The 21,444-nt window shown below is 34.8% G+C and overlaps 2 protein-coding genes across 2 annotated transcripts; one reads left to right on the top strand and one right to left on the bottom strand.

Moving 5' to 3' along the window:
• The first annotated feature begins 6,869 nt into the window (after positions 1-6,869).
• On the top strand, positions 6,870-9,669 carry LOC133808546 (uncharacterized). The gene is made up of 2 exons (XM_062245878.1): positions 6,870-9,170; positions 9,312-9,669. Exons 1-2 carry the CDS (start codon positions 7,421-7,423, stop codon positions 9,521-9,523), a joined length of 1,962 nt encoding a protein of 653 aa, XP_062101862.1. The 5' UTR covers positions 6,870-7,420; the 3' UTR covers positions 9,524-9,669.
• Positions 9,670-10,314: 645 nt separating this feature from the next.
• On the bottom strand, positions 10,315-19,882 carry LOC133808530 (suppressor of RPS4-RLD 1). The gene is made up of 24 exons (XM_062245877.1): positions 18,976-19,882; positions 18,769-18,878; positions 17,482-18,125; positions 17,332-17,376; positions 17,027-17,128; positions 16,858-16,938; positions 16,541-16,607; positions 16,037-16,137; positions 15,789-15,896; positions 15,480-15,550; positions 15,299-15,355; positions 14,659-14,767; positions 14,498-14,578; positions 14,210-14,296; positions 13,812-14,018; positions 13,109-13,425; positions 12,934-13,020; positions 12,751-12,850; positions 12,113-12,204; positions 11,987-12,025; positions 11,790-11,880; positions 11,365-11,462; positions 10,957-11,281; positions 10,315-10,589 (listed from the first exon to the last, which is right to left on the bottom strand). Exons 1-23 carry the CDS (start codon positions 19,083-19,085, stop codon positions 10,993-10,995), a joined length of 3,093 nt encoding a protein of 1,030 aa, XP_062101861.1. The 5' UTR covers positions 19,086-19,882; the 3' UTR covers positions 10,315-10,589; positions 10,957-10,992.
• Between the last annotated feature and the right edge of the window lie 1,562 nt (positions 19,883-21,444).

Below are 21,444 nucleotides of genomic sequence, written 5' to 3'. Positions count from 1 at the left end.
GAACACAATTTGTCTTTGAGCAACTGGAAGCTTTCCTGACATTTATCTGTCCAGTTGAACTTCTGCTGTTTCTAGGTCAGGTTGGTAAGTGGAGTGGCTATCTTAGAAAAGCCTTCCACAAACCTCTGGTAATAGCCTGCCACCCTGAGAAAACTTTTAACTACTGGCACATTCTTAGGTCTTAGCCAATCCTTCACGACCTCTACCTTAGTTAGGTCTACTACAAATCCGTCCTTGGATACTATGTGCCCGAGGAATGCCACTTGTGATAGCCAAAATTCACATTTCTTGAATTTGGCATAAAGTTGGTGCTCCTTAAGTCGCAGCATGGTCAGTCTTAAGTGTTCCTCGTGTTCGACTTCATCCTTGGAGTACGTACACCAATATATCGTCCATGAATACCACGAAAAATTTGTCCAAGTAATCCTTGAAGACCCGATTCATTAAGTCCATAAATGTGGTTGGAGCATTGGTAAGACCAAAAGATATAACTAGGAACTCGTAATGTCTATATCGAGTCCTAAAAGTCCTCTTTGGTATATCTTCTTCCTTTACCTTGAGCTGGTGATAACCGGACTGTAGATCAATTTTTTAAAATACAGTCACTCCTGGGAGTTGATCAAATAAGTCATCGATCTGGGGTAGCGGGTACTTGCTCTTAATTGTCACCTTGATCAGGTAATCGATACACATCTGCATACTTCCATCCTTTTTCTTTACAAATAGAACCAGTGCCCCCCATGGCGAATGGCTTGGTCTGATAAACCCCAAGTCTAAGAGCTCTTGTAATTGTGTTTTTAACTCATTGAGTTTGGTAGGTTCCATCAGGTATGGTTCCTTTGAGATAGGCTCGATTCCCTGTACTAGTTCGATTGTGAAGTTAATTTCTCGGTTAAGGGGTAACCCTGGTAAGTCATCAGGAAATACCTCTGGAAATTCCTTTATAATGCGGACATCTCCAACCTTTAATGGTGTTTTCTGTGCAACATCCGAGATGCTTGCTAAGAATGCATGAAATCCTTTCTCTATCATCCTTTGGGCCTTGAGAGATGAGATAAGCAGTGTCCGTAGTCCTGAAACCTTGCCCATAAAACATAGTTTCTGACCCTTGGGGGTTTCGAACGTCACTTGCTTGCGTCGACAATCGATGGCTGTGCCATGTCTTGCTAGCCAGTTCATGCCCAGTATTACATCAAAATCCTTGATCTTTAGCTTTATCAGGTCTCCTTCTAGCTCCGTGTCCTCGACTTAGATCAGTACTCCTCGTATTATCCGCAATGACAGAATGATTTCGCCCGAAGGCAGTTCTGTAACAAACCTATTTCTAAATCTTTCACAAGGTTTGTCTAGTTTCTCTATCATTCCTAACGAGATATATGAGTGTGTTTCGCCCGAAACGCTCGCAGACTGGCTCCATGTACTGAGCTGGATAGAATGTGAAATTTTCCATTGGCCATCCCCCGTACAGATATCCTCCATTCGGATAGCCGCCATTTGGATATCCTCCATTTTGCTTTGGCTTAGGTGCTTGAGCCGCTGGTTGAGGCTGTAGATGAGGTTGTTGTTGTTGTTGCCGTTGTAGTTCTTCTACTTGTCGTCATAACCGGATAACTTCAGCGTTGTTTTCAATCGAAGGTGGTGCGTTCCTATTAGCAACAGTAGTGGCAGCATGTCTTCCCCTTCTTCGGACTGGATGGGTCTCGAGTGTTTAGTTGGCGATGCTTGTGGCATTGCCGTTAGTGCGTGCAGACCTTAAGAGCGACATCTTCGGTAGAGTTAACAGTTGAGAGAAACACGTTAGAACTTACCCTAATAGTTTCTAAGGCAAACACTTAGTCTAAGCAAACATAACTCGGACCTATTAGTTATGATTTCTTATGAAAATTTATGTAAGTCATCTTTATAATTTAGGGTGTGTTTCTATACTTAGACTATTAGGCCATCTTTATTATTCTCTAAGTTTGTTTGTAACCACCTTATATGACTTAATTCTCAGGTTCAAAACTTATCGTTGTTCCGAAATTAATCATATTAAGAGAGGGCTGGGATCAGTGAAATCGTTCCCACTACTATGACCCCCTAAACTCTCAATACAGAACTCAATCCATTGATTTGTATTCACCCTCACTGAACTCATCCATTATTTATTGAATTATTATAAATTAATTATGATCTCACAAATAATAAAATAATTCAAATTTCATACATACCAAACCAAAACAAAAAATAATAACTTTATTCATTTGGAAATTTTTTTACTTATTACAATAATTCAAAATAAATAAATAATACTAATAATAACTAAGGTAAAAATTCTAAAAATCAGGATCTTCTACATTTGATCCTTTATCTAAAACATCATCAGTTATTTCCTCATAATCATCATTATCACAAGCCTCGAACCTACTACGAGAAATATTTTTTAGGATATTATTCTTTTGTTAATTGGTGAATTGAATCTCATACCTATAGGTAAACTTAAGTTCAAGAAAATAATATCTAATGGCTACCAGTAAGTTATCCTCATTATCTAGAGCTTCCCATATTTCTTTCAATTTGGAAACTACAAAAGGCATATCTCTGAAAAGCCTAATTACTAGGACATATTGATCCATGGCTCTCATCATAAATTTCCCTAGTGATTTGAAGGTGAGCAATCTCCTTGTGAAATTTGACCAATCTTTGAGTGATTAGTTCTAGCATATTTATTGTATCATTTGGCTCTCTAATCATCTTCAATGCCTTAATGGCACAAATATCCTGATAAGTCATGGCTCCATTCATTTTGACTGAAAACATATTAACTAAAATGTTAGTTTTAACATAAACATAATATTCATAACATAAACACTTACATTGGCAGTTAGATTCGGAGCTTTTGCGTTTGTATCAAGGAGAACTTTATGCATATGAACAGTGGCTCTGATACCAACTATAAAGACCCGACTAATTTAAAGGCAACAGACATTTAAAACTACTAAGACATAACTACATAAAATAATATAACTTTATTTATTAATACATAGAAAATCCAAAAATACGGGATCCCATTGTTCATACATAAAATAATAAGGAGAACAAAATCTTTAATTAAAAGTTAAAGATTCAAAGTACTAAGTGCGAAAATCATAAAGACATAATTTTAAAAGACTCAAAAATAACAACATCATCCTCGATCAATCCCATCTGTTCATTTCGTTAGTTTCTCGCCCAATACACAAGCCAAAGCCGCCTCGGATCTGTCCCGCCTTCCATGTTCATTTTCCTGCGCAATTTAAATAAGAAGGAATGAGCCTAATGCCCAGTAAGGAAAAATTACTAAAACATAATACATAAAACATAACATATAAAATAGACTTCAATATTAATGGTCATTAACTCATTATCGTAGTATGTGATAAAAACCACTATAGTCCTCTTATTTTAACTATTATTTTAGAGGTAGGTTTAGACATGTTGATACCGTTTTTCGTCAGCTTAAATATAAAGAACACTAAATAATGTTACAGAAATTACTGAAGAATTCACAAGCTTGTTACGTGGTTCAGCAGTTAAAATCTGCCTAGTCCACAAGTCAATATTATTTCTCTCAATACTCTCTCAAAGCTTTTTCAGGAAGTAATTTGGCAGAGTATTCTCTAGTACAATTTGTGTCTGTCTACAAATGAAATTCTCCATGCTATTTATAGACCTAGTTGAAAAAATATCTTCCAATTATTTTGAGAAGTTACAATCAAGCATTTAAATTTGAAATAAATACAAATAATGCATTAATTACATAATATCCCATGATAATAGGGATTTAATATATGATAACAACAAATCCCTAAGGAATGGGGATTTCCTAACAATGTGTTGACTGACATTGCAGCTGTGAAGACCGATATTGGCTCTGTGAAGACCAATATTGATGGCCTCCATCATCGTCTCAATGCCATGGAAGGGTTGCAGCTGTTCACTCTGGAACAACTCGCTGGTCGCATCTCTGCCACCACCATTCCACTACTATGAAAGTTTCAAGTTTTTTTTCTTTTGTCTTCAATAAAAAGCAAAAAACTTTGTATTTTGTTCCTTTTTTTATGTCTTCTGGCCCTTTTGATAGACAAATAGGGGGAGAAGCAGTTTGCAGCTTGCTTTTTTACTTTATTTTTTTGTTTTTAGTTATGATGTGGATATTTTGCTATGTTTGGTTGTTGGATACTTTGGCATTCCAACTATGTTTTGTTCACAAGTTTGTTTAAAGTTATATGTTGTTTGCAGGGGGAGTTTTACAAATCTAATTGATCTCTTAGCAAAATAAAAAATTTGTGTTTTGTCTATAAAAATGCCAAAAGGGGGAGATTGTTAGAACCTTGTTTGGCAAATATTTTTCTAGAGCATATATTTTATTTCTCATGATTTCTATGAATTAAAACTAGATTGTATATGTAGTAAAAATCGTGTGTGACTCATCATTGAGTTGTCAAAAGTTTTATTCTTATCTATATCTTAAAAGGATTCCTAATATAGAAATTATAATCCTTGAAGATATGATCTTATCATGATAATTTTGTGGAGATTAAATCACATATCCTCAAGATATTATTTGATCTTTCAAATGAATCTGGACTTAATTCTACCCAAGTACAGAAATTGCCCAGTCGAATGCCAAACTTGTCGAGACAGAATCAGACAGACGAACAGATTGTTTTCTTATAAAGAAATTTAGAAATCATTTCTTTATTGCTCCAGATTACAAGAGATCCTCTTCTGAATGTACAAACAACTATAAATAGATAGCCAGGATTCTTGAAACATTGTCTCTCTTGTCTTGTAAAAATTGATAATATTTTGTACTCTTTGAGAGAAATTTTTCATTGTTTTTGTAAAGGATAAGTTGTTCACCTTAGGTCCTTGTTATTGTGTCGTGTGCACCTTGTTTTGTGTATACCTCTTGTTCTTTGTAACAAGTTTTGGTTCTTGTAAGCGTGTTCCTAAGGATCTTCGGAAGAAGATTTCATCAAGACTCACTTCGGGAGGAAAAGAGCACTCGTTATTCTTTGAAAGAAGTTTAAGAGATTTAACATTTCACCAAAATCAGATTCGTAAAGAAAAGTACAACAAGATTATGGCAATAATTTAAGAGGGAGTCTTACATTGTTTAAGTCAATGCTTTAGTACAACTTTGTTATTTACTAATTGTTTTTTTTTTTCTCTTGGGGATTGCTCAAGATTTTGTTACATTGTTCTATTGTAAATTTTCTTGTTTTCAATCTTTAGATTCCTTGTCTTTAGGAATTGTTTTGTAAGTTCTTGTTCATTCATGAAACTGAATTGTTCATGATACTACAGTGGGTAAAGTTCATAATAATTTCAATCTAAGTTTCATCTTCATTGTTATGCTCTACTTTGATACGTCAACATAACAAACTTTAAAATCCAGTTGGTAAACCTAATATGAAGTTGAGTTGAAAAAGTATAGCTACTAGATTTTCAACACCCGTGGACTTGAAAAACTAATTTGATAATAAATAATATAAATGATGTGGAGAACTTGGTTAAACAAAAAAAAAAAAACAGGTTTTCTATAAAGCTACTCTGGTGCGTGAATTACAGCTTTCACATCTGTTACAGATTATTTGCAGGCATGCTTATTTATATGTATAGTCAAAGCTTAAATAAACACGCGTTTGAATAAAAAGTACGATATTATTATTCCTTACAAGTTTACAAAACTTTCCGAAAGGCTTTTTTTAAGGAGATCACATGCTTTGATTTATTTATTTTCCAAATCACGCTTCAATGATCTATCAAACTAAAACAAACACCATATATATAAATATATATATATTTGAAAAATGAAGAAATAAAATAAAAAGATTTGAATAATCAAAGAGATGAAATGAAAGTGGTGCTGCTGAGTTGCCAATTCACGAGATCATGTGCCTTGAACTCTTGTTTATAGTGCACGCCGAACAACAAAACGAAGCAAAGGCATATATATGCATCTTGATTTTCGATTCATGATGATATATATATGATACATTAATTGTCAATCTTTATAAATATAATCTAAACATCCCAAAAGATATTGACTATAATCAAAATCATTAAAAGGTTAAGTTATGTTCCAAAAATGGCACTTTGTTTTAGGTAAAGTAGCAATATTATTAAACCAACCAAGTTAGAAGTGACTAAAATATAACTTGTTTAAATAACTAGCTAGGTATGCTTTTCATGGAGTATAGTAAGCCGCATTTTCTTGAGACCAACCCACTTGTACTTGCAAGATTTATGTAATTATGGGATTTGGCTAAACTTTTTCTTTATTTGAGTTTAACTGACTTAAAAATTAGTTTATTAATATACCCTTTTTATTATATTTGAATGTTCTATGATATTGGTTTTTTTTTTATGGAGGGGACCCCGTGAGAAGAAGAGGTTTAATTCTGCTTCATCTTTAAGGGAATATATACATATATATATATATACATATATCAGATTTTCAGATAGAGTACAATAATGGCAGTAGCAATCCCTGCAGGTTCTCTTTTTATAAATCATGCAGTTCCATTGCTTCATTTTATCCTTTTTTTTTCAGAACATATCTTAAATTATTCCATAAATAGAATTGTTGTCAATTTCTTATCTTCAGTCACTCGTGTGTTCAACTAATAATATATAATAGTTGCTCATCAAATAATCCTGAGTGTTGTTATTTGGGACCTGAAGGTGCTTAACATTACATGAGGTGTCACCTCTTGATCGGTTAGCGATAACCCATAATTCTTATTAAATTCAAATAAATAAGACCCGATATTGGATTGCACCAATAGCGGTACGCCACCTACTTGTAATGTTGGGCACCAATAGTAGCCCTTAGCAATTCTCAATAATATTTTTACGAGGCAACCAATCACAGTAGAAGCCATACTGTATATATTAATTCAATACATATATAATAATATTTCCAGAGAAAGAATTGAAAACTTTACTACTGGTCCTGGACCACGGCCATCATCTATATCTTCTTCTTCTTCTTCTTCTTTCTTCTTCTTCTGCTTCTTCATTGGAAACTTATTTAAAATAATAATAACTATATGTGCATACATATATGTTAAAACTCTTCGTGTTTGGATCTGATGTTAGAGAAGCAATAATGTAGCCCAGTTATTGGTCAGTACGGGCTTTAACAAGTTGGTAATATATATGTATATAATATATGAAAAGGAATATATAATGCTACGTATCCTAACATTGTCCATAGCCTATATACAAATATAAAAATAAATATATATATATATGTTTTAGTCTCTCTCCACCATAATTATTAACGTTGTCCACTCTTTTTAGCTATAGATAACCAGTTTAACCCTTTCAAACCAAAACAAGCACCTTCTTTCTCGAGACAAAACCACAAAACGACAAAACAGGCATTATCATGGGCGACGATAGGGAGGGGCGGGGCTGTAGTGACTCTTCTTGTTTCTTCTGCGCCATGAACGAGTCCAACAGGTCCCTCCGGCGAGTTAAACTCGTCCAGTGCTTCAAGGAAATGCCTCAAAGAGACGACCAAGAACACGTCCTGGCGTTGACTAGTCTCTGGAACATAGCTATGACCGAACCAAACGACCCTGAATTTCCTTCCCTCGGAGTCTTCGAGTGCATGGCAAAACTGATTCAAAGAGCGGTCAACGACAAGAAATGGTTGGTCAGCGGTCAGAACATCTATATTCCCTACTACGCAGCCCACGTTATCGGTTCTTATACCATGAACAAGGCTCACTTGGCGGAGAAGGCTGTGAAATCCGGTGTCGTTTTGCCGTTAATCGAGATTTTGAGAGGAAAGACTAGTACTTGGGTCGAGAAGAGAGTTGCGACTCGTGCTCTGGGTCATATTGCTAGCCATGATAGAACCTTCGACGCCATTATTGCGGCAGGGCATGAAAAAGAGGTCGTGGAACTATCGATGGAGATAGCTTTGACTTGTCTCGACGAGGTATACGACAAGTTTATTGGTCTGAGCTACAAGAAAAGACTTAAGTATCATTCTAATCTGCTTACCAAAGGGCTTGGTGGGTTGGAGATTGAGAATAAAAAAGCAGAGAAATGGGCTAGCCAGCTCCAGTGTTGGTCTCTTTATCTTCTTAATTGCATTGCTTGTAGAGAAAGGTCTTTGGAAATAATCTGTAACAAATTTTTTTTGGAGGAGCTTTGTGGAATGTGGGGTGGTTTAGCCAATCCGAGATCGCCATCTGGCATTGGACTGATCAGAACTCTTTGTGAAACCAAAATGGGACGACGAAGTATAGCAGATTTGGACCAAGTTATAGAGACGATATGTAATATATCGAGGTCATCGGACGATTGGCAAATCATGGCCATTGATTCTCTTCTGCTTCTTCTCAAAGACCCAGAAACCAGATATAAAGTTATTGGAATCTCAGTTCTTTGTCTTGGTGATTTGGTCGAGCTTCGAAGCTGTGGAGGAAAACCAAAAGTTGGACAGAGAATCACTCAGACCCTTTTGCAGGATTACCATAAAATCAAGTATGGTGATTTAAGATTGAAGAGTAAGAAGGCGGAGAAAGCTTTAGAAGAGGTATGGGATATGAAGGTTGATAGAAAAAAGAGAGAGAAGATAATGAGTGAAGAAGAGATCAGTGAGAGAAAAACTTTGGTGGGACAATTCAAAAAGGAAGGAAATTTACACTTTTGGTCTGGGGATATTGAAAATGCTGTGAAGAAATATTCGAAAGCTTTGTTCTTGTGTCCATTAAAGAGGAGAAAAGAGAGAATTGTGATTCATAGCAATAGAGCTCAGTGTTATTTACTACTGAGACAACCGGATTCGGCCATTAGTGACACAACCAGAGCTTTGTGTTTATCTAGTTCCGTGAGTCCTCATTGTAAGAGCCTGTGGAGGAGGTCCCAGGCTTATGACATGAAAGGGTTAGCGAGAGAGAGTTTGATGGATTGCTTGACGTTTGTCAGAGAGAGAATCAAGTCTGAGAAGACCAGCGAACGCGGCAGGATCCCCTACTACTCAGCATGTATGATCAACAAACAGATAAACGCCACGTGGATTTTTGCTCGGGCCAGTTCTAAGTCGTGTAACAACGACCATGAAGATATAGCAAAAGAAATTAACGGTCATGATGAAGTTGATCAGAACATAATGACTCCTCACTGTAAGTCTTTCTCATGGTCTTTGTTCTGTGCTTTCGACGTGTTGTGTTGTTAAGGTTTAGGAGGTGCATTTGACACTAAACTTTAGCCGAACCAGCTTTATTTTTAATCAAATTTCTCTACATGTTTTTTTTTTTCCACAGGTAAATCTACCATTTTAAAACCTTCGGTCGAAAAACAATTGAGGAGAAGAAAGCTACAAATGTTGGGACGTGGTAGTAAGAAAAGTAACGGCGTCAATAATAGGTTGGCAGCTTCGCACACGCGAACAAAAAAAACAGGTCAAAAAGAACAAGAATCTAGAGAGCTCATTATGCCGGGAAACACATTAGAAAGATTGCTTAATAAATATTGACCGTTTGACGAACATGACTACATGGGGTCAAACTTCTCTGCTCTACGGTTGGATGATTACAATAGTTTTGAGCCTGAGAGAAGCATAAATATTGTACATTTCACTTGTAATGTTGTTTACTAATGTATATATAGCCTTTAGTTGCATCTGCAAATATATTGTCCCCTTAAACATATTATAATAATATTTTATATGGGGATAGGTCTATATATATTGTCATCATAACAAATATCTCAGAACACAAGTGCTTGTCAAATTCGATTCTTAATTGGCACGTGAACAATTTATTAATCTTTAGTAAAAAGGGCAAGTTCCTAACTAATTTCTTATTTTATTTTTTTAATGCCATTACGAGCTAGTTGACAATCAATGGTGTCCAACTTCGATCCATTGTCGATCTGATTAGTAGTTACTTTTTCAGATTAATACACTTTGGCAAAGATTAATGTATCTTAGCCAAAAACCCTAGAAAGATTTTCTCTAGATTTGGATGGAATGGGATCCTACCAAACACTAACTTTTACATAAGAAACGAAATTAAATAATTGTATTTGGTAACTAATATCTGTCAAAGTTATATCTCTAGTTGTCTTTTAGTAGGTCTGGCATATCTATTATTGGATTTGTTGGACAAAGCATAAACACCTTCTAGAAAACCTTTTTAAACTAATCACAAGTTTCATTGTATATCATGTTCCTTGGCCTCCGAGCTTTAATCCCTCCCATGCAGATAATCTAACCACATTCTTTAAACTTGTTTCTTATGGAAAATAAATAATTAAAACCGGATATCGAAAATAAGTTGTTAATGACAAAGATTATTCACCAAACATATAATCACAGACCGCAAGTGCCACAAACATTTTGAAACCCGTTAAATCCTTATTCATCTATTCAAGCAAATATATGAATTGTCAATCTAAGGCTACGAATTAAAGCTAGCAATTTTATTGTCCGAAATACTGTACAACAAATTTTGCAATGCCTTAAATTAAGCAGGTAGGGCATGCATACATGTTGTTAAATCCGCATTCTTTCCAGTCAACTGCGCCAAGATGTTTATTAGCTGAGATAAGGTCAAATTAAGTATATCAGAACATAAGGGATTACGTGAAGAGCATACAAGTAAAGGGCGATAAATAAACCAATTTGCATAAACAACTTTTACCAAATCAACGAACCAATCAATTCATTATTGGGTTTAACAGTAACACAATGTCAATACAATAAAATAATTTTAATTTTTTTCCCCAAAGATTATTTTATGATGATAAGAACTATTCAAGTTTGAAAGGCTAATGCTATGGATGCAAAACAGAAAAAGTTGCATCATAACTATACCCAGCAAACTCGGCTAGCATTGGCAATCATTATAATGGGGGGAACCAGTGATCCCTACTATGTTCTTGAAACTTTAAATGCATTGAACTTACCTCCTCCACTTCTCGTGGTTAAAGAAAGTAAGAAACTCAATCATTGTAAGAGCTCAAAGCAGCAACAACTGATCCTGTTGTTGTAAAAGTGGATGCAACGTCTGGATATTCTTTCCAAGATGTTGTGACTTCCAGAGATGGATAAAGCCAGCTTTTTATAGAATCTACAAAAGAGCCTGGGTCCAAGTTCAGAATGGCTTCCCAATCCACCTGTAGGCCTTTTGGGATGCTTCCTGTGAACCTCATATTGGCAGCAAGAAGCAATCCAAGCATAACTGTGAACCCAGCGACAGCAGATCCTCTGGAAAGTGGCATGAAATTGTACCTGAAAGCAGTTCAGTTTTGCTTATATGTACCAAATTGTATGACAGCCAAAGCACGCTCTCCACCCAAGAATAAGTAATATACCAGTAATATGTCATCCTTAAAATAGCATCTCTGACACTTTCAAGCGCATCGAAATCAGTAGACCCAAAATTTTCAACGCAATAAGCTTTACATATAGCCTGCCAATCCATTATTAAAAAGATCAAATGCTGCACTTTAATTAACCAAATGATGGAGCAAAAAATATAGGGAAAATAGCACACATTACTTTGTGAAAGGTATGTAATGAGAAAATCCAAGGAAAATAAACTCTGTAAAATATTCAGAACCAAATCTGGCACGCCAAAAAAAGCAATGGTATTTTTGTTTACAGATTCTGAATGACAGCATGACTGAAATCTACTAGAGCAGTACAGCAAAAAACATTGGAATAGGTTTCCGAAGCTGCACTGATGGTGTGGGTTTAGATCAACATTGATTTTCTGGTGAGATGTGGAGTAACATACCTCCCATGTCATCACCATTTCAGCCTCAAACTCATCCCATCTAAAAGGGGTACAAGGTGTCCTGATTGCAAAGTCAAATCCTCGCTCTTCCCTATATGGAGAATTTTTCAAAATACAAATTCAAGGTTAAGCAAGATATATATATATATATTATGTTATATAAATAAATATATTAGCAGAAGAAAAGAGAGGTATACATTTTGAGTAGGGTAATCCTTGTCCCTTCAAGCCGCTTCCTGAAACAATAATAAACAACTAGTAACTAGGCGCATGACACTTATTGCCAGAAAAAACTAACTGTTATATATTGTATGCAGTATTACCCCTCAAAGGCAGTGCTGCTACACCAGGTGGCCAGCCAGAAGTCTTCGCCAACTGTTCTGTAGAGATCAGCGCAAGAATTTGCATCCATAATCTGCCAGTGAGGTCAGTATTAAAAAATCTATGAGCAGAAGTCCACCTACTATGATCCATCCATAGCAGAACAAACAAAAAAATGACATTGCAACATAGGATGGGTAGTCTCTTCGTAACCTTAAAAATAACTAAAACTATTTAAAATACTGCCTGAATCACATCGAAAATAACAAGAAAAGAACCATAAGAATTTCACTGATACTAGTATTTTAAATTATTTCAGTACCACTTTAAATATAACTTGATAAAAACTGCTTCATATATGACACAATGTAAACTAAAATTAATGACACCTAAAGTCTTCCAGATTAGAGAAGCCTCGGTTGTAACTCTTTATTAATCCAGGCTATGGAGCCATGTCAGAAAACCTAAAAATTGCTTTCAATAACACAAGTATGAAAGAATAAACCTAAAATTCAAGGTATAGATTGATTGTAAGAAAAAATAAGAAGTCCTACTTAGTAGGACCAAAAAAAAAAAATCAAAGTGATATCTCTTCAGAAATTCTTTTCTTAATATTTTCTCAGTATAGAAAATAACTCACATCTTGCAACTTCTTATCTCCAGAAAGATCAATGACCTCATCTGCTTTGTTATACACATGTTGTTTATCTTTTATGACCCTCTTTGCAACCTCTAATGTTCTGCAGCATCACAAAATAATGTGCATGAGTTTCGCATAAGGAAAAGTCAATTAAATTTTACAAAGCTAAAATAGTACCATTACCTTCCGAAATTTGGGAAGTAGCGGACAACTTTTGCTTGCCCAAGAACCATTGGCGTATGAGATCCAAATCCAGAATTGAACTCTTCACTGAATTGCACAGGATTTCATTGAAACTTACATAATTTGACTTTTATCACACAAAAGCACAAGCAAAATCAAGATGAAAATGAAATACCTTAATTTGTTAATCCACACAACAGGATCACAAGGTTCAGAAATTTGTCTCCATTTGACAGCAATTGAGTAAACATCTTGCCATGACATCATAGTATTGCCAAATGATTTGTCTTCTAAAGTACCATAGGCAGTACTGGTCTCTGAGTAGCCGCTTGTACTACAGCCAGCACCGCCTCTATTCTGGCTGGGCATATTAATTCTATCCCTTCTTCGTGCTTTCTTACTATTTCTTGATGTGCTTTTATTCAAATACTTGCGCCAAGCTTTTGAAACCTTTTGTGCAATTTCAATAGCTGCCAATCCTGCCATTCGATGCTGGTAATACGAACACATTCAAGCTTAAAAAAAAAGTAAGGCAGAAACAATGATGTCTATATTATAAAAAATATATATTATTATAAAAAGGCAGGTATATATGCAGGAATTACTGAAATTTATTCATTCAGAATCAAGCTATAAAGGGAAAGAGAAATGAACAACAGAAAAGATGGACGTGACTTTAGCTACAAATATCTGAAACTAGATGCTCAATTGATGTTCTCATTTCTTATAAAATAAAATGCTTAATTGATGTGAAGCTTTAGAATTAAAGTAATAAACATAATGAGACCCAGCTAGATTCTAAGTTTTATAGCAGAAAGCAAAAAATCTACTTAAAACGAAGGGAAACCTTTTGTCTGATTTCTGAGGTAAAAAAATACCTGTCGCCTATTTGGTAAGAAACCGGAGCAATCATATTGAATTTTCTTCCCAATCGAATCAGCAGCCTGGAGAAGTGTAGTCTTATGCTTATTGACAACAAGATCTTGCTTTCTAGGTTTGCCCTTCTTCAAAGATTCACGAAGAGGAGGCTGCCTATAAACTTTTTCGCATACATTTTTGGGATGCAATCTTTTGCACCAGTACTCCTGAAAATTCATTTAACATTTGGAAATCAGCATAAAAATTGGATAAAGCAAGAGAGAACTAACTCAGCTTAATGTACAAGGAAGCCTTACATGATCATGAAGCTACATGAAAAACTATGTAGCTAAGTTCAACGGATCAGTATCACCATTTAAAAAAAAAAAGGTGAAATAGAAATATATACCCATATTACCTTAAAAAGTGGATCGATATCACCATCAATATCAAACTCATTAAATTCGCTGTTTATCTTGGAAGCTGTGTACAAAGCTAATTCTTTCTGGGAAGGAAAAAAGAAAGAAAAAAATCAGAGAATTATCATATATTTCCAGGTATCATCAGGTAGCTGAATTCTCAATACCTCTTTTTTATATAACTACTCCTGAAGAAATGAATGTTAATCATTAAAAAAAAGGAAGGTATTGTTTACATAAATTACAAAAAATATCATTAAATAATAACTACACCACAATAATTTAACCTGATAAAAAGCCAGGCATTGCAGTACAAACTTGTCCATTGAGTCTAGTTCCAAATCTAGTGCAGCATCATAATCCTTAACCTGCCATATGAACAAATCAATGTCACATCTGAACATGCAGACTGTAAAAGTAATTGGAAGAAAAAAAAAACTCTTATTACCGCCTCTTTATATTCTCCTACAGCATGATAGCAGGAAGCTCGCAAATAAAAACACTCAATATTTGCTTGGTCAATGCTCAACTCAGTTGACAAATCTTTAATAGCCTTCCTGAAATTTATAAGTTGGTTATGAAACATTGAAAGTGATAATCATGAATTGTCTTTACCATAACAAATATAAAATCAAAAGGAGAACATTCAGGCAAACACCAATATCGTACATTAAGGAATCAACATCAGATTCCAAGTACTACTAAAACAATTTGTCCCTTCATTTTGAACATGTTCATTATGAAGTCCCAAATAAAGTTTTTGGATCTTCCCTATCATTTATTAAAGTAGATATTAATCTTTTATGTTTCTCTGCCTTCATTGGTCATATTGAAAAAGCAGTCCTCTCACTTTCTACAGTGAGTTTTGTTTCTTATCCAAACTATTATATGAGAAAAAGGTCCATCAAAAGAACAGCATACCAAAGATTCTCATCCAAAATAACTAAATTATCTTCTCAAGCTATAAAACCTATCACTAACCTAAGCTATCATTGGATCCCATACTCCAAAAAACAATTCTGAGTTCTCCATATATTGTTTATAATTACTCATCCTATCTAAAATAGCATTGCTTTTATAGAGCTTACCTATGCTCTCCCATTCCATGAAGCAAAAGACCACGCAAATGATATGCCTTGGAAAACCTAGCAAAAGGAATTAAGATTACTGAGCAAGTTTCAACCATAAATTCATCCATCAATAATTAGGCATATGAACATAGCAATTGATACATGGATTACTTGAATTTATATCAACAACAACACTCACCTTCCATCAATTTGTAGAACTTGATGAAGACATTCCAAAGCCTTGGTTGAGTTTGCCATATCTTGATAGAACTGCAATAAAACCACAGCTACCAAAATTTACATATACCCCCACCATACAAAAACTTATCTTTACTCTTTAAAATTTTGATTAACCAATTAAAAGTCTAAAACCATGCAAGACTGTAATTGTGCAACAAATAATGCAGGCATCGAGTCAAGGCTAGACAATTATACCAAGTAGAAAAAATGCAATTATAGTGTAAGATGAAAATCAGTCCCAATGGGTAAACAAAGTGAAAAGTCATACCTGAGTTAGATGACCCCATGCCTCAAGAAAATTCCGATCCAGTTGAATAGATGTCAAATGTGCCTCCTCTGCCTTCTTATATTCACCAATTGAAGACAAGGCCAAACCCTGAAAAAACCAAATTTGCGAGCAATTTCAGACAAAGGTTGGGTCAAAGCTGCATGAACATCTATCAGGCTCCAAAATTAGTATAGTTTTCCTTTCCGAAACAACAACAACAATAATAATCAGCATAGTAGCAAACTCACCAAGTATGTATATGCCGATGTATTATTCTTGTCAAGTTTCACACATGTGGACAAATCTTCCACAGCGGCATAGAAATCCTTGAACTTGAAATTAACAATACCTGCAACAAGATCGTTCTATTCTGTTACTGATTTGCACTCTCAAGTCTCAAACAATGTTATTGTCCTCTTTTGAATTGATACACAAACTTCATCAGTTCAGTTTGGATGCAAAAACTAAGCATCCCAGTAAATAAAGTGACATGTTGGCAACTAAAAAATTGTCCTACATCAAACTTGCATTTTTTGTTGTTTTCAGACCATCAGTAATAACTTTTAACAGATTATGCTACATCTTCATAAAAACACTTCATCGAAAGATGCCATATAATGAAGATGCTTAGATGCATATACATATACATAATGCATATAATTATTGAATTTCATTGATTCAAGGCAAATATACATAAAAACCATCATAAAAGCTGAACCACAACTGAGAAGGCAAGTTTTGTTGAAAGTTACCCCTTTCATGTAGAATATCAGCTGAGTTTGGTTCAAACTCTAATGCATTGGACAAATCTTCAATGGCCTGGAAGAAATTCAATATGCAAAGCATATTTGTCAAATCTAGAGAAGTAGTAACAAACAACAATATTCTTATAAGTTTCTCAGAAATTACTAATTTGGCTATTCGAATAACTAAAGCTGTTGTTATCAGTACAGGCTGGTCATGAAAACGTCATCCTCCTAGAAGTCCTCTCTTTAGAGCTCATTTTAATCCTAATTAAAAGATTCAGAAGAACAAAGAAGTCTCCAAGGATAAGCCCATGACATCTCACCACAAGAAATTCCCCCAAGGCAGCTCGGGCTTGTCCTCTCCGCTTCCATGCCTCACATGCTGCTGGATTTATTTCTATGGCCTAAAATATAAATCAAATATACTGTTATATGAAAACTTGAAAAGTACTCAATGTTTTTAGATCTTCTAGGTATTGGTTGTTAAAGTACCTTAGTAAAATCAGCTATTGCAGCCTCAAGTTCTCGTTGGAAAGCAAATGCTGTTCCCCTCCCTATTAGAGCCTCGGGATAGTTAGGATCCTCTTTCAATAGCTGTGAATATCATAGTTGTAAAGTTAAATGTGTATAGCTTAGTTACAGGCTTATCACATTAACATCCTGAGCCATTGCTCCCAACCAACTAACTCAGGAAGAAGAAAAAATAAAGTACAAGTAAAAAAAAGAAGAGTAACGGAAGTTCTTTATAGTGAATTTCTCTTGAAAGACATAGATGACTTGAGGCCCTGAACTATTACCTGATCAAAGATAGATATAGCACGAGCATATTTTCCTTCATTCACCTGTTAATGAAAAATTGTTTAATAGAAGTACAGAACATATGTTCCACAACACAGAATATTCTTACAAATAGTAATTGTACTCCAAAAAGACATTATGATACATACCTCTGCTATACCTCTCGATAGACGAAAATCCACACTTATTGACTTGGTCTTTGATATTCTAGTAACACAGAACTTTTTATTTTTGTTAGACTCATCACTTATTTCAGTACGTGGTATCTCTAATTTAGTACTCCCTGTAAAAGGAGTTTGAGTTAAAGCACATGAGTTGCTTGAAATTTTTGATAATTTACTACAATTATCACTAGAGTCATCACACGATTCAGACTCGTAGCTCAATTTATTGGGAACATCATGATTCCCGTTCATTTGGCTACCAACACGTCCTGCCCTTGTGTCCTTCTCACTTATACCATTGCAGACATTATCATTGTTCGTAGATGTACTGTACACCTCTAAAGAATGGTTACATGAGTTAGACGGATCATCCAAATGATTTTGACTCACAGTAATTTCAATTGCATTCTCACTAATCAGAGGCCCTGATTCTGATACAACCATAGATGACTCAGACTCTATTGCATGATTTTCAAGTACAGAACATTTCTCCTGTTTGGCAACTTTCAAAAGCTCTTCCAGTTCTAGCAACTGTTTTAAATCAGCAGAATGGTGGACAGCATGTTCGTAACCTTGCTCCCAAACCAAAACTGCATCTTCTTTCCTTCCCAAAGCAGAAAATGCACGACCTAGATAACATAAAGCACCAGGTTGCCAACCAAAAAAATTTCAAATCAAACACAATGTAAGCAATTAATGTGAGCCTAAACCTTATCACCAAACACAGAAGTAGAAAGTATAAAAGTTATTCAATTTGTGTTCTTGTTACGGATTTATCCCGCATTTCATCAATACCAACAAACACAGAGCAACCTCTTAGATTTGGAACAGTTGTCAAAACTCACTTGTAAGTCATATATTTAACGCATAAAAGGGACATTTTATTAAAATTTCTTCTCTAAAAATAAAAGTGTCGTGTTCTATAACCTTTTTTTAAAAAAAAAATATAACTAACAAACCAAACCGCCCAGTAACCGAGCTTCATTTCATCTTCCAATCCTCACAGACGTTAAAGCTCATCACCAATAAGATACAGAAGTCAATCAATGGTAGTGCACCTTGCAATTTAAACTAAACATAATCCGTATATAAACATAAAGTGACTAAATTCAACTTCTACAAACCCTGATTATCCAAAAATCATATTCAAAAGGGAAGGATTACAACAAAAAACACAAGTGTCATATTTAAATTGGGCCTAAATTTTTACATAAATATGCCAAAGAATCTCACACAAAATATAAAGAAGTGTGATCAAAATAAGGAAAGTACCTTTGAGAATGTAAGCTTGGAGAAGCGCGGGGTTAAGCTGCAGCGCCCTGTCGCAATCTTTAATCACATGCTTGTGCAACTCCAATTGGCTATAGCAAAATGCTCGATTACTGAGAAAGACAGTGCAACATTCAAAGTTACAAACAATCGAACACCATTTTCATTGAGTTGGAGATCGGAGGAAAAAAAAGTGGGAACAAAACAAACCAGAGGTCTTGGATAGCACAAGACTGAGAAAGCAACGAGTCAAGGACTCTGATGGCCTTGGACCAGTCACGAGAGCTACAAAGCTTGGCTAACTCCATTCTCTCCGACATAGCTGAAACCAGAGATAGCAACTCGACCGAGTCACTCAGAAAATCGATCGGAATGCGATTTGGGCGATTCTGTAGTTTTATTAATATATCTCTAAATTCCTTTCTTGTGTTTCTACGGCTGTGGTAAAGTGGTGGTGGTGGTGGTGGTGAGGGGAGGGGCAATAATGGAATTTAAAATATTGTAATTTTTTTATTAAAAAAAAAAAGCTAAAAGAGTTGAAAATGTACAGTAAAAATGTTAAGGAAAGAGATAGGAACGGGGGGGGGGTGTTGGAAAATTCGTAGTGCGCTGATGTTCACACGTTTATATCACACGTGTGCGTCAACTTAAGTTTCAACTTCACCGTCTTTTTTTGCATTTGCTTTTTTGGGCCTTATGGGCCCCAACCCAAGCCCGTGTCTCTTGTCTGGACTTTGCTCGCGTAACACGCAAAGGCCCGAATCTGTGATCGACGGTCTACAATAATCAGAAAGGAAATTTCCGAACAATGTTTTTTCTAGCTTAATGAAATGGAATTTTACAATTATATACCAATAATATAAAATAATTATAAAAATTACCTCCAAAATTTTATTTACAAAAGAGATATTTGTAACATAAGTACCCTTTGGGAAAAATATCTGACATGGACCCAATCTTTTGTTTAGTGGGTAAAGTACTTAAAGTGAGAAAAATTATAATTCTATTAGTCCCCGATAGTTGAGCTCCATTTGATGATGAATGGACCATTACATATCATTACGTGATTGGTCCAGCTCATAACTAATTTTAAAAATTAATTTAATAGATTTTAAAATTTTAAAAATAATTAAAAATGAATTTAAAATAATAAAAAAATATAGAAATTAATATGAAAAAGAAAATTAAAAGCTTAAAACTAATTAACAAATCAAAATTACTAATTTGTAAATATTTACTAATTAAAACAAAAACTTAATCCAAAATCATAATTAATTAAAAATAAATAAACTAAAATCTTAACTCTAATTAAAAAAACACCATCAATTTGGGTTTTAAAAAACATAAATTTTCCTAACAAATTCAGTCAAGAACACAAAATCAGTAAAAAAAAAAAAATCAACACAGATTTTATGTCTTCATCTTCCTCCTCCACCACTCCTTCTTTCTTTCCTTTTTCTTCTTCTTGCCTTCACAAGCTCGATTCCCTGTCTTCCTCTCAAAAAATAAAACCCAAATCCACAAACCTTAGAGCGAAGTTGTAAAAGAAGCTCCCAGCTCTTTACCGACCTAAGACCCATGCTCCATTACAGTGGCTCGACTCCCACTCTTGATCCCTTGTCCCAGACTCGAAGCTCTTCACACCAAGAGCTGTTGTTGAAGCTCAGAGATCGTTCCCCAGGAGCTACTGCCCGAGTCGTAGTCGAAGCTCTTCACTGAGGAGTCGTCGTTGGAGCTCTTCGCACAGGTATCGTCATTGGAGCTCTAGGCTGGATAGTCGGAACCTTGCCCAACAACTACTATTGAAGCTCGAAACTCAGTATCGTGGGAGCTCTCGTAGAAGCTCGGAGGAAGAAGATGCCGGAGTTTGGTGGCTGCGATTTTTGGGGTTTTCAATGGGGTCGGGTGGTGAGGGGGAGAGAGAGATAAAGATATGGGAAGGAGATATAGATTTTAGGGTTTTTAATTTTTTTTAAGTTAAAAATAAATTTTAAATTTTCATTCATTCATTTATTTTTAAAATTCATATATATTATATTAATATTTTAAAATACATTTTTATATAATTTAAATTTTAAAATAAATTAATATTAATTTTTTAAAGTATTATTGAACTGGACCAATCACGTAATAGTCAAGTTATCACCAAACAGAGCTCAACTGTCGAGGACTAATGGAATTACAGTTTTTATGACTTTTGGTACTTTACCCACTAAAAAAAAGATTGGGTCCATGTCGGGTATTTTCCCAAAACATTGGGTATTTATGCTGCAAATATCCATTTACAAAAATACCTTGCCACATCATCAAAAAATACCAAATTCCAAAATAATATACCTAAATTTGAAAATTTTCTGAAATCTCAGTTTTCCCATTTTTCTAGGTTTAAAAAAGTAACATTTTGATTATTTAAAATGTTAATAAGTTATAAATTAGTTACGATACGGGCTCTTTTCTCTCTCTCTACTATACTCTTTTTTTTTTTTATTAATTTCTTACATTCTCACTTATCTTTAATTTCAAAAATCTTTTCTGGCTACACCGCTAGTCGATTGGGCTCAAAAGTGGTACCATTGCGACCTACTCTTCAAAATGATCATTTTGATATGTGGGAAGCATATATTTTTTTGCCGTTATCGGAGAAGATGCCCAAAATAAAAGTAACATTTTAGTTTCTTT

Source organism: Humulus lupulus, chromosome 1 (assembly GCF_963169125.1).
Source record: "Humulus lupulus chromosome 1, drHumLupu1.1, whole genome shotgun sequence".
NCBI lineage: Eukaryota > Viridiplantae > Streptophyta > Magnoliopsida > Rosales > Cannabaceae > Humulus > Humulus lupulus.
This window is presented reverse-complemented; position numbering and strand designations above follow the sequence as displayed.

Excerpts from the sequence above, each read along its gene's own strand:
- LOC133808546 (XM_062245878.1), top strand. The coding sequence starts at position 7,421 with ATGGGCGACGATAGGGAGGGGCGGGGCTGTAGTGACTCTTCTTGTTTC. Across the intron at positions 9,171-9,311 it reads GAACATAATGACTCCTCACT|GTAAATCTACCATTTTAAAA; the intron begins GTAAGTCTTTCT and ends TTTTTTCCACAG.
- LOC133808530 (XM_062245877.1), bottom strand. The coding sequence starts at position 19,085 with ATGTCGGAGAGAATGGAGTTAGCCAAGCTTTGTAGCTCTCGTGACTGG. Across the intron at positions 16,939-17,026 it reads CAATAGCTGATTTTACTAAG|GCCATAGAAATAAATCCAGC; the intron begins GTACTTTAACAA and ends TTTATATTTTAG. Across the intron at positions 16,138-16,540 it reads TGATATTCTACATGAAAGGG|GTATTGTTAATTTCAAGTTC; the intron begins GTAACTTTCAAC and ends ATCTTGTTGCAG.